Genomic DNA, 19,452 nt, shown 5'->3' with positions numbered 1-19,452 from the left:
TTTAGACTTCATTTTTAGTATTGAGTTGTACCATCTGTTTTTCTTCTTCCATTCTCTTGTTTTTAGGTTCCCACTATCAGCAGCTTTGGATCCCAGTCCATTTTCTGTTTTGCTCTGGAAATATGTTATTTAATGCATATTTTTATACAGTAGCCCTTCATGAGAATAGCATTATGATATGTGCAGGTTAACAGTAACTATGGTAACTGAGCTCTATCTTCTGCTGAATGGATCCTGTAGTAGTCATACTGTTATTTTGAACCACACTAAAACAACAAGGCCAGTATGTAGGCGAAGGGAATATGGGAACATGATCGTCGGGGATTGTCGACCAACTTACACAAGAACACGTTAAATGAGTCATAACCTGTACATGCAACTACATTTTCTTCAGATGTAGTTGCACACGTATGTCTTCCATTTTGAATATGACTGATTTGAATAAAATGGTGAACTGCACAGTTGTAGAGCTCAGTGTCTAAAAGAGAAGCTTAACGCCCTATAGAAGTGCCACACTTGCTGCTTTACCTGAGGAACTGTTGGCAGCAACACAGCGGTATATCAAAGTTGCCCTCCAGAAAAACATTTTAGGGTGTCATTTGAAGATTTGTGGCAAACACTACGATGTTCCAGTGAGGTTGTGTCAAAAAGCACCAGCTGAGCTTCCTCACGCAACAATCCTTCCTTCAGCAATGGTAAGGCTGTTCTAACTTAAAAGAACATCAACTGTGCATACTAATCGACCCTCCGAGCGCCTCCCACCACTGAGCCAAACCTCTCCTGCTGTGATGCTTCAGGCTCTCACTGACTGACAACTCCCAGTCATGTGAGCCGTTCCACATGTTTGAGAGCTGTTAAATATTCAACTGCTGTTTATTATGCATTTACAACTCAAATTAGGGCAAATATTATTTTTCATCTTTCCATATTAAACAACACTGGCAGGTGTACAGTTTATGTTTATATATTGGTTTATGGATTTTCTTTGTTTAATTTCATGGTAAGCTGTGACGCAGTGAGTAATTGTAGGTTCATAGCTATCAAATACACATAATGACTTTGGAGTTCACAGCACAAGAGTAAATCATTTTAAAATATGATACGCCTCCATAGTTCATCACGGTTAATATTGAGCATCATGATTCATTACTGGTTCATTAACTTTTTGATTCAGCCTCAGAGCTGAGAGATATGGCTTATGTTTGTGAATAAGTGCGGTAATGGCTTCGTATTTTGGCAACAACAACAAAAAAAAAAAAAAAAAATCACCACTTACCATTTGTCTTTGTGCTCTATATCTCAGTCAAATTTGGCTCTGGTGCTCAAATTTGATTGGACGAGCGCGTTCCACAGGCGGTCGCACACCTGACGAATCTAGGGCAACTCACAGGTAGTAGCTATTATGTTTAAGGAAATTATGAAATTAAGATAATGTCTGTGCTGTACGTTATGTTATTAGCCTACTGTACAATTTAATATCCTCACTGAACATTTTACTGATTTAAGAATCTCACCTTAAAATAATTCATCATCTTCCCCCACGCTGATTTCCGTATTTTGTCTTGTGATTCTGAGGTTCGTGGAATATAATTTAAGTTATTTCACAACTTCTTTGAGATTTTAGTCGTCATTTTTGTTATCGCTACGCTACTCCATGACGCGATTTTTTTGTAGGCTAGGCCTACTCCACCTTTTTCTTTTACTGTCTATCTATGCCTTTTTCAGGTAAGAGTGGGCGCGGCCATTTGTAATTTGAATCTGTCTGGCTTCCATGTCATTCGCTTCCAGCTATTTCTAGCTGTACAAAACACCTTTAAAAGTTCTGTGTTGAAAAATAACGTGGATAGACCTATTCACAGCAGCGCTTTTAACTGGAATGAAAACGAGTGATCTCTTCCCTGAGTTGTAGGCCTAAATAGCCTCCTGTTATTTAATGTATTTTTGGATTGTTCTGCTGACAAAACACTGCAAAAATATATTTCCAAGAAACTTCAGTAGACATAAAACTCCTTACAATATGAGCTGTGGAAATTATAAGTGATCTAAGAGTTTTTTATTTACAGATTTTTACAGCGGATGCCATTGAAAACGGTAAGTCTATCCCTTTACAGTCTCGCTGTTACCTGTTATACCTGTCATGGCACTGCTCTGAATAAGGTCTATTGAAGTAACTCTAAAGTGTGTTGTGACCTGGTACCTCCAGCAGTCGGTGGAAGCACACGCCATCGTTATGCAATAGCAATAGATGGAGATAATTGACTGTCTTTATGAATGAGTCACTGAATCATTCACTCACCCGATTCTAAAACCCCACTGCTGTCTGTTGCTAAGAGACTCAGCGGTTGACTCTGCAGTGGCCTTCATTGTGACAGTGGAACAATATCAATGTTATACTTATGTCCGTCTATTCAAATCATGCACTCATAATAAAGTGGACCATTTGTTTTTACAGCACTGCATTGATCATGAATCATGATGATACGGAGTAGCCTACAACAAAAACAGGGTTATTAATACAGCCTGATCAATAGCGTGTTAACGGTGCAAATCATGTTTTTGTTTTTGTTTTGTTTTTTTAAGGAAACAGTTGGGAATCAGTGAAGATGCCACAAATATTACAAAAATGCTTTTTATTGCATAAACTCTATGCATTTGTCCTGTACATGTTTGATTAGGTATATTAAAATCATCTATGGGCAGCTAGCCTTGAACTACATAGATAAATATTCTGCATGCAAAGTGTACAGATCTATCATTAAGTGAATATGGGTATATACATTTTTTCTTACAATTAGGCTAAATTGAATGTACCACATCATCACCCTTGTTTTCCAAACTCTAAAGTCTTCATTTGAAACACAACCCACTTTAAAATACAGAACTCTGTCTTTCTTATGTTCAGTCTAATTTCTTGGGATATTTTCTTCACAACATTATTGTCCTAATTATTAAAAAGGCCATTTCACAATATTGTCTTTAGCCTAAATAAGATAATGTGACATAAACGGAAATAATTGGCTGTGTAATTATTATTAACATTCCTAAATGTCTGAAACCCCAACCCAATCCTCCAACTCCAAAATATAATTAATGTATATATTTTTTTTACATTCACCACATAATTGTGGAGATCAAAATAATCTAAATATGCAAACACATAGTATATATTATTTTATCAACCCATCCAGATCTTTAGTTGAATGCTACAAGCTAATGTTACATTCTGGATCAGACAAGGACAATATGAATTCATCAGTTCCAACCACCAGGTGTCGCTATTGTACCAAAATGAAATGCCCACTCGCTTCAACTGCACATGGATCAACATTTGAATGAGGAAAAAAGGGTTGGACTAACATTATACCTTTATAATTTCAGTGTATTCAGCTTTATTCTATTCAGTACACCGGTGCGGACAAATATGGCTTTAGTCAGAACGGAGAGCTGGCAGACATGTGTTGTTTTCAGCCGGCCCCTCAGAAGGCCTGACAAGATCTGTGCAGAGTGTACCGTTTTAAACTATCATGCACAAACAGAAAACACACATGTAAAGCTCTATTTACAGAGTTCTGCTAATTCACATGCATAATAAAGTAGAAGCAGACCTCAGGAAACATGGTGGAGAACATACACCAGTGTGTTTTCTACAGGTGTCTAAAGGAGACTGACATTCATGAAACACAAAGAAAAGAACTGCATCAGGCACAGAGTTTTAGCCATCGCACCTATGGGAAAGATACAGTCATCTTCCATTATCATTCTTTTTCTTTATACAATCCTGTTTTTGAAGACTTGAAGCATCTTCATTACATTTCTGTGGCTGTACACATCTTTTAAAACATCAACAATGCAATGCTACCGTGGCTTTAATGCAGACGCAGAGACTGAGATGCAATATGAACATGTATACACATAACTGTACGATTTTTCTGATGGGTTTGGGTGTATGATTGATACACTGGTAAAACACTGCCCCTATTAAAACAACCCAAGCTCAGTACTAGAAAAATCTGAGAGCCATCCTAAACCTTTCAGAAATGCTGAAAATGTGCATCTCAACAAGTATAACCCTGAAACAGCAATAACTGGCCATACCATTAAGCCACATCAAGCGCCTTGACGTACTGCAAACCCCAAGAAAGCACACATTTTGTTCTCCACACATTACTAGGTTGAGACGGAACCTGCCAACATTTTCTGATCTAATTTCGGCAGAAAATATTTGGAATGGATTTAAACAGACCTGAGTGTACCACAGTCTTATTGGTATCTGAAAGCATAATCAAATTAGCTAAAACTGTTTTCTTTCATCAGTATCTTACTCTTGTTTCCCATTAAAAATATCTAAATACTCTTAAAACAAGATACTGTATAAGATAATATATCCACACATACACAATCATAATATATATTATAAAACTGAAGCACGAATTAAGAATTTGTTCTCTTGTTTTAGTAGCTAAATCGTGGCTTCGATTTACTAATTTGTTCACTTGTTTTATTAAAATCCTGCCACGAATTAAGAATGAATTCCCACAACTTAATTCGTTCACATGTTGCCATGTTGAACTAATACATATACCCTTATTTTGATTAAACTAATTTAACTAATTTTTACAACGTGGCTACGATTTAATAAAACGAGGGAACAAATAATATCATATATAGCCTATTATATAATATACACTCACCTAAAGGATTATTAGGAACACCTGTTCAATTTCTCATTGATGCAATTATCTAATCAACCAATCACATGGCAGTGTGGTCAATGCATTTAGGGGTGTGGTCCTGGTCAAGACAATCTCCTAAACTCCAAACTGAATGTCAGAATGGGAAAGAAAGGTGATTTAAGCAATTTTGAGCGTGGCATGATTGTTGGTGCCAGACGGGCCGGTCTGAGTATTTCACAATCTGCTCAGTTACTGGGATTTTCACGCACAACCATTTCTAGGGGTTACAAAGAATGGTGTGAAAATGGAAAAACATCCAGTATGCGGCAGTCCTGTGGGCGAAAATACCTTATTGATGCTAGAGGTCAGAGGAGAATGGTCCGACTAATTCAAGCTGATAGAAGGAGTAGGAGGTCTCTGCGGAACAAAAGTGGGTGTTTCTAAATTTGTGGGTGTTTTCACACTGGTGACCTACCCACACTGTGACGTGGGCAAATCAGGTAACGCGGTTGAAAACGCCCCTCTGTTTATGGCCTCGCCCCCCTGATCTGGTAACTCCTATTACCGTCTGCAGAGACCTCTATTTGGATAGAAGAGCAACTTTGACTGAAATAACCACCCGTTACAACCGAGGTATGCAGCAAAGCATTTGTGAAGCCACAACACGCACAACCTTGAGGCGGATGGGCTACAACAGCAGAAGACCCCACCGGGTACCACTCATCTCCACTACAAATAGGAAAAAGAGGCTACAATTTGCAAGAGCTCACCAAAATTGGACAGTTGAAGACTGGAAAAATGTTGCCTGGTCTGATGAGTCTCGATTTCTGTTGAGACATTCAGATGGTAGAGTCAGAATTTGCCGTAAACAGAATGAGAACATGGATCCATCATGCCTTGGTACCACAGTGCAGGCTGGTGGTGGTGGTGTAATGGTGTGGGGGATGTTTTCTTGGCACACTTTAGGCCCCTTAGTGCCAATTGGGCATCGTTTAAATGCCACGGCCTACCTGAGCATTGTTTCTGACCATGTCCATCCCTTTATGGCCACCATGTACCCATCCTCTGATGGCTACTTCCAGCAGGATAATGCACCATGTCACAAAGCTCAAATCATTTCAAATTGGTTTCTCGAACATGACAATGAGTTCACGGTACTAAAATGGCCCCCACAGTCACCAGATCTCAACCTAATAGAGCATCTTTGGGATGTGGTGGAACGGGAGCTTCGTGCCCTGGATGTGCATCCCACAAATCTCCATCAACTGCAAGATGCTATCCTATCAATATGGGCCAACATTTCTAAAGAATGCTTTCAGCACCTTGTTGAATCAATGCCACGTAGAAGGCAGTTCTGAAGGCGAAAGGGGATCAAACACAGTATTAGTATGGTGTTCCTAATAATCCTTTAGGTGAGTGTATTATATTGTGTGCACAATTTACTCAAAAGGATGGTACGAATCAGTAAAACGTGCTGAGTACATAATGTTAATTAATTGTTAAATAGGCTACGTGGCCACAATATACATATTTTTCCCTGCATGTCATGTATCTTTTCATTAACACAAAAAATAAAATAAAATAAAACGTCAGAAGCAAAAGTGCAAGGTGTAATTTTTAATTTAACGTTTATAATATTTAATTAAATATATAATTGTTTATATAATATATATTCTTTAAAATATATAAATCTCCATATTTTATGCAATTTGGCAAATAATGTTTTAAGAAAACGTTGATATTTTTACTAGTAAACAAAGCAAAATATTCATTTTTTTAGCAATTCCATTAATGCATTTGGTAGACTCTTTTATCCAAAGCAACCTACAATGCATTCAGGACATACATTTTTTTTTAAATGTATAATTATGTGCATTCCCTGGGAATCAAACCTGTTTCTAGTGCCATGCTCCACCAGTGTGTACTGAACAAACATAGTAGGGAATGAGTAGAACTTCTGAATGACGGTAGTTCCAATTCTGTGGAAATCTGTGCAACTTTCTGTGGCGTTTCAATATTTCACGTGGGCGTGTTCATTACAAACCACTTCAGAAAAAGCATTAGACAGACATGGTAAGATTGCACAATCTAATAGCAGAACAGATTCGAAATGATCAAAACTATGAGTCAGGCTCATGGATTTTTGAAGCTGACGACTATGAATTTAATTATGGTCTACAACGAGCACTCCTTCCTCAGCCTCCCACCATCCCCTAAACCAGAGAAGCGCTCTGGCAAGAGCAGACATAAATAGTCTCCGGAGTGGATGCTGTAACCCTCCCTCCACAAAGGTGTAATGAGTTGCCAATTACTTTTGCCTTCCAACATCGACAGCAGACCCGAATCCAGCAGAAGCTCACCAGCGAATCCCGGCTGAAATATCTGGAGCCACGGAGGAGATGGCGTCGCAGGAGAGGTGCTTATGAACTCCTGCGTGTTATTGCATTAGGGAACAGAGGTGGCACGAAACAAGCAGAAAGTCAGCCCTTTAAAGTCCCTGCCTGAGAGATGAGGCCCCGTGTAACATGCTGGCTTGGCTCGCCGTACACTTCCTGCGTCACTTGGTCCGCGTGGAAAAGTAACAGGAGAATACATATTAAAAAAAAGAAAAGAATAAAAAGCTCCTCTTTTCAGTAGTGAGGTGTTTGGTTTTGTTTCTCGAGTGTTTATTTGTTAGTTTCAACAACTTCATCGACAGACATGCACATGCAGGCTCGGCCCCGCTCACAGTGGTGTCGCTACTCCATGCCGTTGCGCAGCATCTGATTGGCCGCGATGAGCATGACGCTGATGATGAAGGCCATGGCGAAAGCGCATATCAGGCTCTTGCGCACGCACGTCTGTCGATTCTTCTTTTTAGGATGAACTGCAATGACACAAAAACAGCGATTTAGTCCTGAGATCCTTAGGAAAACGACAGAAACATCTGATCTGAATCTGAATGCATTTTCTACTTCTGTCTGAATGTGTAGGTGTCAACTTGCATTCTAGCCGACCGCCTTTCATCTGCCAATCTGACTGGTCTAAATAAAGCGGCGTTTCTTGCGCAGCTGCGAGGTGGTGGATACGGTTCACCTGAGCACATGTGGCTGCTCGGCTCACAAGCGTGGGGTGACAGTGGGGTCTGGGCTGAGAATAGAGCCAGTTATTTGGTGCTTCTGGAACACACAGCCAGACATATTGTGTGCCAGCCTCACCCTGTGATACCATTTTCCGCTCCAGTCCTCCTTCCGGCACAGAGCGCTAGTCAGGAAGTCCCGCCCCTCTCCCCCCTACAGCCAATCCCTAGCCTTGTTACGGCAGAGTGGAGGCACGATAATGAGCAAACATAGGTACTCTTCTGCCTGAGTGTGTTTTGCTTTGAGAACATGATTTTGCCCCACTCTTGCCTTTCCAAATGGCAGCAGATAGAAGTCAAGATAAAATGTCTCGCAGCATGCTCAGCATGTTTTGAACTTCAAAAAGTTGTGGGAGTACTGGAAAAGAAGTGCGCTTAATTGCATTGAATGGGCACTTGTGTACTTCAAATCTTGAAAGCATGTTTAAAAAAAAAAAAACGTACTTGCAGATAATATAAAACTAATGAAATAAAAGGCATATTAAGTGTACTTAAAGGCACACTATGTAATTTTTCACCGCTAGAGGTCGTTTATTCAAAACAAAGGCGTAGCTTTAATGACGCCTTGATTTCGCAGAATTATGGGAGTTACAGCCGGTGTAAAGTTATAGTAACTCTACAGTCGGTGGAGAATACAACAGGACTCAGGCAGAAATCATATTCATGGATGACTGGTAATGTATTAAAGTTGCGAAAGCCGTTGGAGCGGAACGAGGCCGCTGGAGCGATTGCTAATGAGAGACTATTGCAGTGGAGCTTTTATTAAGCCGCTTTTATTATGTCGCTTCCCCTTCCTCCGGTCATGCGTATATGGGGTAACACAGCGCTGTTTCTCACCTGTCTAATGAAACACACAATATATTAAAGCATCTTTGGTGTTTCCATGGAAAACGAGGGTATGATGTCATTGATAGGCGACGCACGGACACGGTCTGTGTCCTGGTTAAAACTGTTTATTTCTCTGGATTTAAACATTCTTAGAAACATTTGGTATAACGTAAGTACACAAATCAACAAAATTAATGAGAGTACACTTTCATGACTGTTTCTTAATACACTTAAGTACATTTTAAAAAGTGCACTCTGAAATAATGTCAAATTGAAAGTTACTTTAAGTACACTTTATATAGTTGTTTTAGTTATCTTTTGTCATGCTTTAAAGAAGTACACTTTAATTGTAGTGTTTTGTTCGATATTACATTACCATATTGGTTGCTGTAATTTTGCCAAATAAGACATGTTCTTGGATAAACATATTTTGTTGATCCTGGAACAACATTCCTGTCTGAAAATGTATTTCTAAACCTAACCATGCCCATAACTTATCCCTAAAATCACAGGGAAATTATAGGTGAATAAGAATGGTGTAAAACCCTTGTTGTAATCCTAGACATTAATTGTAAACCTATCTCTCAAATTTGATTGGTTAATTGAAATGTTGTTCCAGGATCAACAAGGATGTTAATTTAGGAGCATGTTCAACTTGGTAAAACCACAATATTACAGATAATATATTTCAAATATTTTACTAAACTGCAACTTCATTATTACAAATCTAATTTCAAATATATTTAAACGCATGACATACAAGTTTCAATAGAGATTACATTAAAGTTTATTTTAGTTTACCATAAATTCTTGTCAGTACATTCAGCAGTACTCTCTAACTAACCATATTTGTAAAAACAATCAAATAAATTATGGAATTAATTGAGTCCTACTTAAGTGGGTCAAGTTCAGATTTAACTGCATTTAATATAAATTCGACTCTATAATATATTCTAATTTATTTGCAATTAGCATGCAATTATGTGTTCGTACTTAGGTATGTTCTTTTAAAGAATATTGTTCCATAATAAGTAGGCCACCATATTTCCATAAGTATGCTAAAGTGTACTTTGTTTTCAAATGGCAAGACAAGAAAAAAATCCCTCTCAACAAAAAAAAAATCTTGTGATAGTGCTGCTGTAAAGCTTAAGTGAGCCATTTCTGCGTCACTAGCATCACCAAATAAAACGCTAAATCTGTTGCTTGGATAATTCTAATAGACACCATATAGTTTTTGTGTTAAAGAAATTGTGTCTCTGGATACATAGTCTCAGTGTGTGGTCTGTTGACAACACATGAGCTCGGCCCAGGTGCCTCCATGAATGATTCATAAAGACACAGAGTGTGTGGATCATGAGTGTTGCTTTAGCGCTGTGGACATCTGTTACTGCTGGTAGGACAGAGACTCGAGGGATGTGCTTGACCCCCTGCAATGGTAACAATGTCCTAGCGTGTTCCATACGCCAACATATTGAACATTTATACACTGGAATCATAACACTTATAAGCAGTGTTGGGGAAAGTTACTTTTAAAAGAAATGCATTACAATATTGCGTTACTTGCTAAAAAGTTTTTAGGAACTAATTGCAGTATAGTTACTTTTATGGAAAGCACTGTGCCAGTATGGGAAAAAAAAGTGGTCAAAAAGGTCACTGACATTCTTCAAAATATCTCCTTTTGTGTTCAGCAGAAGATAGAAATTAATACAGGTTTGGAACAACTCAAGGGTGAGTAAATGATGACAGAATTGAGATTTTTGGATGAACAATCCCTTTAATCGGACAATGCAATGTGCTCAACTTGACCTTCCATTTACAGAGATGATAACTAGACACCACTTTCTGAAAAAAACATACACGATATGGCATAAAATTCTTTCTAATGTTAATTGTTGCAACATTTTTACTAATTGAAGTACTATTTAAAAACATTAAAAACTGATACTATAAAGATATATAAAGATTAACTACATGGCAGAGAAGATGAATGCTAATTCTATTCAGAATTCAGCCCCCAGCATTTATTTATTCTCTTAATCCCTAGTTCTAATAACTTTGCATTTTATAGTGACACATGATTCACCTAAAATGAGGGAACAAATTAATAAGTTGTGGCCACGATTTAACAAAACCATGAATGAATTTCCATGAATGAATAAGTCTTGGGAATGAATAATTTGTGACAAAAATATATTTTTTACCCACGTTATGTGCGGGGCACTATACAAGATAGAGCTGGTCATATGGCCTTAGTGGCCACTATTTAAATGCATATGTTGATGGTGCTATTCATTCACTAGGTTTACAATCTTTTTAAGAGGAAAAAATCATTTTAAATGTTCTGAGGCACTCAAAGAGTTACATAGGCTTAAAATAGTGTGTTTGCGTCATAATTTCAAAAGTCATTTTCACAAGTTTCATAAGATGATTAGTTTGTTTCGGGAGATCTCATAATGTAGTGTAGCATATGCGACAGTGAGCTCTTGTGACCCTGTAGATGCAGTGACGACACCCACTCATGAATCTGGAAATGAGCTGCCTACTCAAAATCCAAACTAGCATTTTCAATTCACTCCTCTGATTTAATAACCAAGAAATAAGCTTCTAAAAATTGCACCTCATGTCAATAGGCTGTGAATATCACATACTGTAAAAGAGCATTAACCCTGTGTATTACCATGGGGAACATTGTGCTATTCATCACAGGATGAGATGAGGTGCAGTAAGAGGAGTTATATTATGCATGAAACAACAACATTAACATCAGCCCATATTAGTTTGGAAGAACAAACAGACAGAAGCAGACAACCCTATAATGAACTCAAGAGAAGCACCTACACATCATAACAAACACTGTTTTTAAAGTTAGATACTATATAGGAGTTTAAAGGGTGCTCAGAATTATTTTATAGCTTTTATATCCAAAGAAGAAAAGAGCCGAACTGTGGGTTTTGTGATCCGTTGAACCACTAATATAAAGAATTTCAAACAAATGGAGTATTAAATAGGGTACTCTGCAATATTCATGATTTTAGTCAATATTTTTAATAACTGAGTAAACAACAGATGTATGCACAAAATAACAAGTGTATGTATAGAAGACGAAATGACAATAAAGTAGCCTAAGTATAATAAATAGAAAAACACATATATACAACATGCAAAAAATTAATTGTCAGTTCGGCTCTTTTCTTCTCTTTTCTTCTTTGGATTTAAAAGCTATAAAATAATGCTATAAAATAATTTATAAACAATGTTTTTGATTCATGGATCGGATCATGGCAAATGTAACTTTGCTTTCCATTTATTACTTAAAGTAGACTTTAAGTACTTCGATACCACTGCAAAAACTACAAGTCTAACTAAAGCTTAAACATAATAAAGGCAAGTGAACAGCAAAAAGATAAAATACACCAATTAAAAAAAAAACATAGATACATTTATAAATAAAGTAAGGTCTATGTATTCAGGTAGGCTACAGACATGTAATAATTAGGCCTAAATGTACAATACCACTGTAGTGTTCACTGTACAAATTAAATATAGATTTATATTTGTTAGAGTGTTTTGTGATTAACATTAATGACATAGACAGCAGCAGGTATTTATAGGCTGCTGTCACTTGAAGACCGACCCCGCGGATCCAATGTAATGATACACATCAACTGTTTACGTTCACTTAAGACATAATCGAGTGTTTACCAGAATACTTGCCGAGACTGGTATTTTGACCGGTGAATTTACTCTAACGGTCAATTCACCCTGCATTGACAGAGGGCGCTTTGTTTTCACAGACTGAACATGCTCAATCTGCATTTGTTAGGTTGAGGAATGTCTGAAGCCCAAAGTATTCTTTGGCTGCCCGCGTTCTCACGAAGGTCCGCACATTATCCGTGTGACGAAATTTTCGCCATCAAGAGGGTCCGCGGACGTCCACACACCCTGTCCGCGTGCAGCCCACATTTTGTGACCAAGCGGAAGGTGCGCATACAACAGCGAGCGCATATGCGAGTGACTTAAGCGTGCGCTCAACAGTGCGGGAGACGGAGTGGAACGCAAAATTAAGGACACATTCGGCGTGTGCGCACTATCTAGTGGATTTTGGGCTTAAGTGTGCGGTGTGCGGACGTCCACGGACCCTCCTGATGACGAAAATTACATCACGGGGACGGTGAGGCCGAAGTATACTTTGGGCTTGAAGGGATAGTTCACTTTGAAATTAATTTTTGATATGTTTTAGCTTACCTCAAGGGCATCCAAGATGTAGGTGTCTTTGTGTCCACAGTATTTTCAATTTTGTTATTTTTAGGTCAAACCGTTCTTGTCTGTCAGTCATTTAATGCAGGTCTATGGTCACCACCTCAAAGAGCATGCACAGAGATGTCCAAATTAAACATGATTTAATGACTCGTAAATGTAAGTACACATTGATGGCCTAAGACACAAAACGAGCGGTTTGTGTGAGAAAACGAACAGTATTTATATCGTTTTTACCTCTTGTAATCACAGTCACGTCCAAGTACTCTGATGGCACGGGCGCCTCTGTCTGCGCAAGCGCCGGCAAGCGCCGGAAGTGATCTCTAGCGCGTGTACGTCACTCATTGTTTACAGAGATTTCGGACGTAAAATCTCTCTTTTTTCTAATTTCTTTCCGAAATCGTCTTCCATTGCGATTTCCTGTATATCTAAATATGTTTAGATCTTCACAGTGAAAGGTAAAACGTCCAAAATCTCTGTGTAAACAATGAGTGACGTACACGCGCGAGAGATCACTTCCGGGGCTTTCCTGCGCTTGCCGGCGCTTGTGCAGAGTCAGACAGAGGCGCCCGCGCCATCAGAGTACTTGGACGTGACTGTGATTACAAGAGGTAAAAACGATATAAATACTGTTCGTTTTCTCGCACAAACCGCTCGTTTCGTGTCGTAGGCCATCAATGTGTACTTACATTTACGAGTCATTAAATCATGTTTAATTTGGACTTCTCTGTGTATGCTCTTTGAGGTGGACCCCATAGACCTGCATTATATGACTGACAGACAAGATTCAAGAACGGTTTGACCTAAAAATAACAAAATTGAAAATACTGTGGACACAAAGACACCTACATCTTGGATGCCCTTGAGGTAAGCTAAAACATATCAAAAATTAATTTCAAAGTGAACTATCCCTTTAATCTGGTGATTCTCCGCATTGATCTGCGTCTGTCGGTGCAGTGTGAATTGGCCTTAAAACCCATTTCGGGACCACTGACACACACACAACGTTTACACTCACCTCCCTCAAACTCTGTTTGACAGTTCCCCGAGTTCTCGTTCAAGCTCTCCTCCTCATTGATGATGATGTTCTCGATGTCCTTCATCGTCAGGTGGTCCCGGAAGGCATGAAAAAGGATGTGTTTCAGCTCCTCCAGTGTTATCCGCTGCATGTCAAACTACAACGACAAATAACACAGAAGCAGTTACTCAACCAAACTCAAGCTCTTCAAAAACTTAAATTTCAAAATTCAAAAACAAGGATTTTGTGTTGTATGTTTGTTTCATTGTTGCAAAAGGGATAGTTCACCTCAAAGTTTTAATGTGACTTTTTGATTTGAATTAAACTACTATTTTATTGTATAGTTTTATTTTTAAATTTTAATTTTAAAATATACTTTATTCAGTTTTCAAATGCCACATTAAAATGAAATTCAGGTCAGTGCTTAGATAGATAAAACAGCACAGAAAAAAAATCAATAGTCTTTGTAATCGAGGAGAAAAAATGCATTGATCAGTCTGAACCCTTTCGCATGGCACTCGATAAAGGGACATAACGCAATTAACTGCAAGAAATTCAAAGGACATCTGAGGAAAACTGTCATGGGGACTGTAAGTTGATTTTTATTACTCATATCCAGAGGGCGTTTATGAGCTCCATCCCTTTAATTACCCGGGCAACATTAGCCCAGCAGATCGATTTTTCAGGAGGATGTAAATGAAACTGTGGCGCACCAGCTTAAAGTAACAACAGGTAGTTTTTTGCTCTCGGGCTCCCCCTACAGTTGGGAAACAGTATTGTCCTCTACTACTGTCGTAAACTCTGTCATCCTACATGCACGTGCAATTGTTGACAACCAGGATAGCCCTGAACACTGTAGGAGGAGGTCACATGCAGGTGTTCTGCTTGCGTCGCGTGTGAAATGTCTTCATCCCAGGTACAGTGGCATATATTTCAGCATGTCATATGAATATAATTTCATGGCTTTTATTTTTTTTCTAACGACAAATGATCGCGATGCTCACGTTTACAAGCCAGCGTCATTATAGTAGCCTAGTCTATTGGTTACCGTTTTACTGGATCTATATGATACTTCAATGCAATGTTTGAGTGGTTGATAATAACCATATATCGTCAATATTATAATATCAAGCTACCATAAATGAATCTGCAAATTTTACAAATCGATTTGCATTATAGCTTGAGGCAAGACAAATAAACAAATATCACAGACATGTTAGGTATCCTAAAATATGATTTTATTAATAATCTTCCTCCTTTCTTTGTACATGTTGAGTAGACTACACTTTTTAGGTCAAACATTTGCTATTTGCATTTCATCGATTCCAAAGTTCAAATCAGAACGAGAATACTAGCGATAGCTAACCATCAAAAACTAGAATATCGTTTACTAGCTACCAGATTGATAATTCGCTACTACTCTAGCGAATTAGAGAGGTTAGAGAGAGGCATTCTTTTTTCGATGGGGCGTTCGATGCTCCCTGCACACGCAAGGTCTCTCGCTCGCTTTCTCTCTCTGCCGTCCGCGCGCGTTGGAGCACAGTCTCTGTCTCGCGTGCGCGCTCGCTCTAGATTCCGGGAGATTTGAACTAATTTGCGGTATAACTTGTCGATCACGAGTGGCTCAACAGGTAGATCTATAGATAAACTCATCTTTCAGGGATTTGACCGACCGGGTTGACAATTTAGCGTGAGAAACCGGGGGTGTGGCGTACGTGTGAGCGTGTGAAACCAATCAAATGCGGGTGTCTCACGGCCAATGCGTGAGAGTTGGCAGCTCTGCAATGTTGATCCTCGTTCTGCCTTTAACGCGATCACTTTCTCTTTTTCTCTTTTTGCTTTGCTCCGATAAAACCTTTGCTTTCTTGTTTTTCTGTGCTGCTTCGGCCATGACTATAACATTTGGCTCGCAAGTCCGATTTTAAGGAAGTGGTGGTGGAAGTGACGTATATGCCGTAAAGCAGTCGAATTTTGTAGTTCTCTTTGTTCGCCGGTTACTACCCGAAACCCGAAGTTTAAAAGTACGATTGAAAACGCTACAGACCCCGTCAGGCTATGGCAGACGTGTCATTCAACCTATTGTAAGTCGATGTACCATCACAAGAGACTTGGAAATATATTATGAAGGTTGAAAAGTTACCTGTTGTTACTTTAATGCCTTATTTGCAAAGCTGTCAGGTTAGAGAACAAACAGTCATTAGGAACACCGAGAACCGCTATACAGTCGGCTACATGTTAATACACCACTAAATCATTCAGCCTTCCCTACTAAAACAATACAGGGATGGTAATACTAAGGTAATCTGGTTGGCATATGATGCTATAGCCTATTCATGATAACAGTATGGTAAATGCCCAAAAACCATGCTATTATGTTAAAAGAGTTTAAATCTAACTTCACTTTTTGTGAATACAAAAATGATACAATACAGCATGGAAACCTCCAAATTTGTGACAGGAAGCTCACAGTGCAGTTCTGTGGCTCTGGAGAAAGGTGCTTGACAGGCCATTGCAGCTTGTGAGGACAGACAGCAGGATATTACAATAGCTGGCAAGCTAATAAATCTGACAAGCCATTAAGTATTCCAGCCTCACTATGCTCACCTCCACAGTAACTTGTCATTTCACTCCACTTTAGCAAGTCAGAAAGAATGAGTGCACATTTCTGCATGCAAGCTGAGGTAAACACTGCAGAATAGGCCTACAAATCAGTTTATATTTGTGTTTGTTTGTAAACCTTAGGAACACACAGGCTGAAAATATTATTGTAATATTACTGTATGTTGACCTAGTGGTCTAATATGTGTTCTGAGTGTATATGACATACATATATCCACCTTATTTTGACTTCCGATTGATTAGCAATGGGTAAATAACTTGAACAATGTGTGCTGCAAACCAGTGTGTTTACAGCTTTTTTTTATACAATCCCTAGGACACATCCAAGTACACATCAGTACTTGGGTTACTTTTTCAAAACTCTTTTCAAAAGTGAGCACAACATCATAAACTGTGGATCATTTATCACTGCTTTGGCTCAAAAAACATTCAAAGACTAAATCTTTCAAATTACATAAATACATTTCTCACTTAGAAACAAACACCACCAAAACAATGAACCTACAGGCCAATTTGCACGTTTACATACTCATTTCAAAACTGTTCAACTTAAGTTCAAAATTGCTATTTGCTACATTTCTACAGTAATACCATATTTAAATATATATTCCAAATCTAAAAAATGAACTACTATCAAAAGAATTTGATGTAGCTGAACATCCAAACAGGTGTTTTTCTTTCAATTTCATTAGCATAAAAGGGGAAAACATATAGGACTAATCTTGTACTATAATGTAAACATGGACTATGTAACAAATACTGCAGTGAATTTTATAAAGAAACTTTACAAAAGAAAACATTGTATAATGCTGCCTGTTGTTAGTGTTTTTAGGTCATTGTTTTATGAGTTACAACGTGTATTTGTTGGGTCAAATCTTTGCCAGTGTTATGGAAGAATGACTTGATTTAACTAATGTATGAATTAACTAATGTGTCAAGCTGAAAGTAAGGTAGGAGAACTGTGTGAAGAGTTTTGAAAAAGTGTCCTACTTTAAGTATTGGGAAATGTGCTGAGTATTAGCAATATTTGCATTTTCTGAAGAAAGCCTCAATGGGCCTGTGAAAAATCTAAAATAAACTGTGCAGGTTAAGTTACATGAAGACATATATATTACTTTTTAAGAGGAATAATAATGCACATGCAAAGCTTGGATTCCTGATAATAATAAAAAAAAGGGTTAAACCATCTGATTGAATGGGAAGTAATCCAGGGACATTGATGCAAACCACCAGCCCTTTAGCATCCAGACAGTAAAGCTGGGATGTTTCTGGGCTTACCAGAGAGAATGACTGGGTACTAGCTGCATTGATGTAACCTTCGGACAACCCACAGACACAGAGACGGAGTCGCCTGAGGGCATCAGATCCATCTGTTTTCATTGGAGGCCATGAGAGTGGGCAGCAGAGCAGCTCATTAAGAGCTCTTGTGCTAAATAACAAATTCCATTTTCTTTTCTTTTTTGAACACTCTTTCTTGACTGTGAGTATTTATATACAAGCACTGGTGGCCGGAATGACCTTAAAGGTCATGACTGGCTGTGCTGAAGTCAGGGGTAATCTTTGTTGGGATGGTAGGTGTGTGTGTGTGTGTGATGGCAATCTCCAGACAGGCTGATACTTGCTGACCTATAGTTCACCTGAGTCTTTTTGAAAGAAAAGACACCTGTAGATAAAGAGAACCATCCACAGCTTGAAAAAAAATGAGGGCCGGTTCTAGGCATGGGCAGGGGAGGGCTGAGCCCGCCCAAACATCTGCCTTGCCCACCCAATCATAATTTAGGAACAGATCGTAAAATCTGTTTGTACGATTTCGATTTGTGCATTGATTAAAAGCAATCTGAGGTTGGTTCTGTATTGAAATGTTTAATGAAGGGCTGTAGAATGCCCCAAACAGTCACAAAAATAACTGCGGTCAGAAACCGCCAGTATTTTTCCTTTATTAACTGAAAGTAACGGTGCGTCGCATCACGCGCTTCAGTCTATAGTGGAAAAGCAGAGGCTGACAATAACGCGAAAACGGGCAGAAATGTTTGCGTGCTATCAAGCTGTGAATTACGAGGAGTTGTATCTTCATGAATATGTATCTACATATTTACTTGTAGCCTAAATATGAATATACTACAGCTCTGATTTGACTTTTTGATTCATACCAAGATGAAAACCTCGCTCATTTAAGAACGTGCATTTATTGCATGGACAGAGCAAGAACATAATGTAAATTTCCAACATAATGGAAACTAGAGATTGTAAGCTTTCAAATGATAGTCAAGATTAGTTAAGGTTTAGTATAGGATATTACGGTTTTAAAAATGTAATGGCTTTGGGCCCACCGGTGGGCCGGTGACACTTAAAGGGATACTCCACCAGTTTTTCTTATTAAACTATGTTATTCCCTTAACTAAGACGAGTTGATACATACCTCTCTCGTCTCAGTGCGTGCACTATATCGCTCTGTATTGCCGCAAAACTATGTTAGCACTTAGCTTAGCCCATGCATTAAATATGGGCCAAGCAGAGAAGCGACCAAACACTTCCACGTTTTCCCTATGTAAACACAGTTACTCGAGTAGTGTAACTTGACCTGGGCTGGTGACACAAAATAAACCGTTGCGCTTTTCTAAGCGTTTAAAATTGATGACTATATTGTATGGCGGAATACCATAACAAGTGCTTTTGAGCACTTCGACTTGGCGCAATAATATCTTCACTTGTGAAAAGTCCTCTCACCGGCTCCCGCTTCCTCTCCCCCTCCCTCTGACATTTCCGTCAATACAACCAACGTGACATGCGCCGGTAGTAGTAGTTCGAGCGGAGTTGACGAAGTAACAGGTTGTTGGAAGCTAGTTTGTGTACAATAATGGTTAAAGCGTGCATCGTAAAGGGTTGTGAAAATAAGGAGAATGTAGTGCTGTCATTTTTCACCGAATTCCAACACACCA

The 19,452-nt window shown here is 38.7% G+C and overlaps 1 protein-coding gene across 2 annotated transcripts in view; it reads right to left on the bottom strand.

Moving 5' to 3' along the window:
• Positions 1–6,280: 6,280 nt before the first annotated feature.
• The window catches only part of caln1 (calneuron 1), a 57,865-nt gene continuing 44,693 nt past the window's right edge, over positions 6,281–19,452 (bottom strand). For both annotated transcript variants that reach the window (XM_056243198.1, XM_056243197.1), the window contains exons 5-6: positions 13,895–14,051; positions 6,281–7,539 (exon numbers count right to left, since the gene is read on the bottom strand). In XM_056243198.1, the coding sequence (XP_056099173.1) occupies positions 7,412–7,539; positions 13,895–14,051 (285 nt within the window). In that variant the 3' untranslated portion in view covers positions 6,281–7,411. The remainder of the gene's footprint in view (positions 7,540–13,894; positions 14,052–19,452) is intronic.

This window comes from Rhinichthys klamathensis, unplaced genomic scaffold, assembly GCF_029890125.1.
Source record: "Rhinichthys klamathensis goyatoka isolate OS25496 unplaced genomic scaffold, OSU_Roscu_1.1 h1tg000781l_1, whole genome shotgun sequence".
Taxonomy (NCBI): domain Eukaryota; kingdom Metazoa; phylum Chordata; class Actinopteri; order Cypriniformes; family Leuciscidae; genus Rhinichthys; species Rhinichthys klamathensis.
Note: the sequence above shows the minus strand (reverse complement) of the source record. Positions and strands in the feature narration are given on the sequence as shown.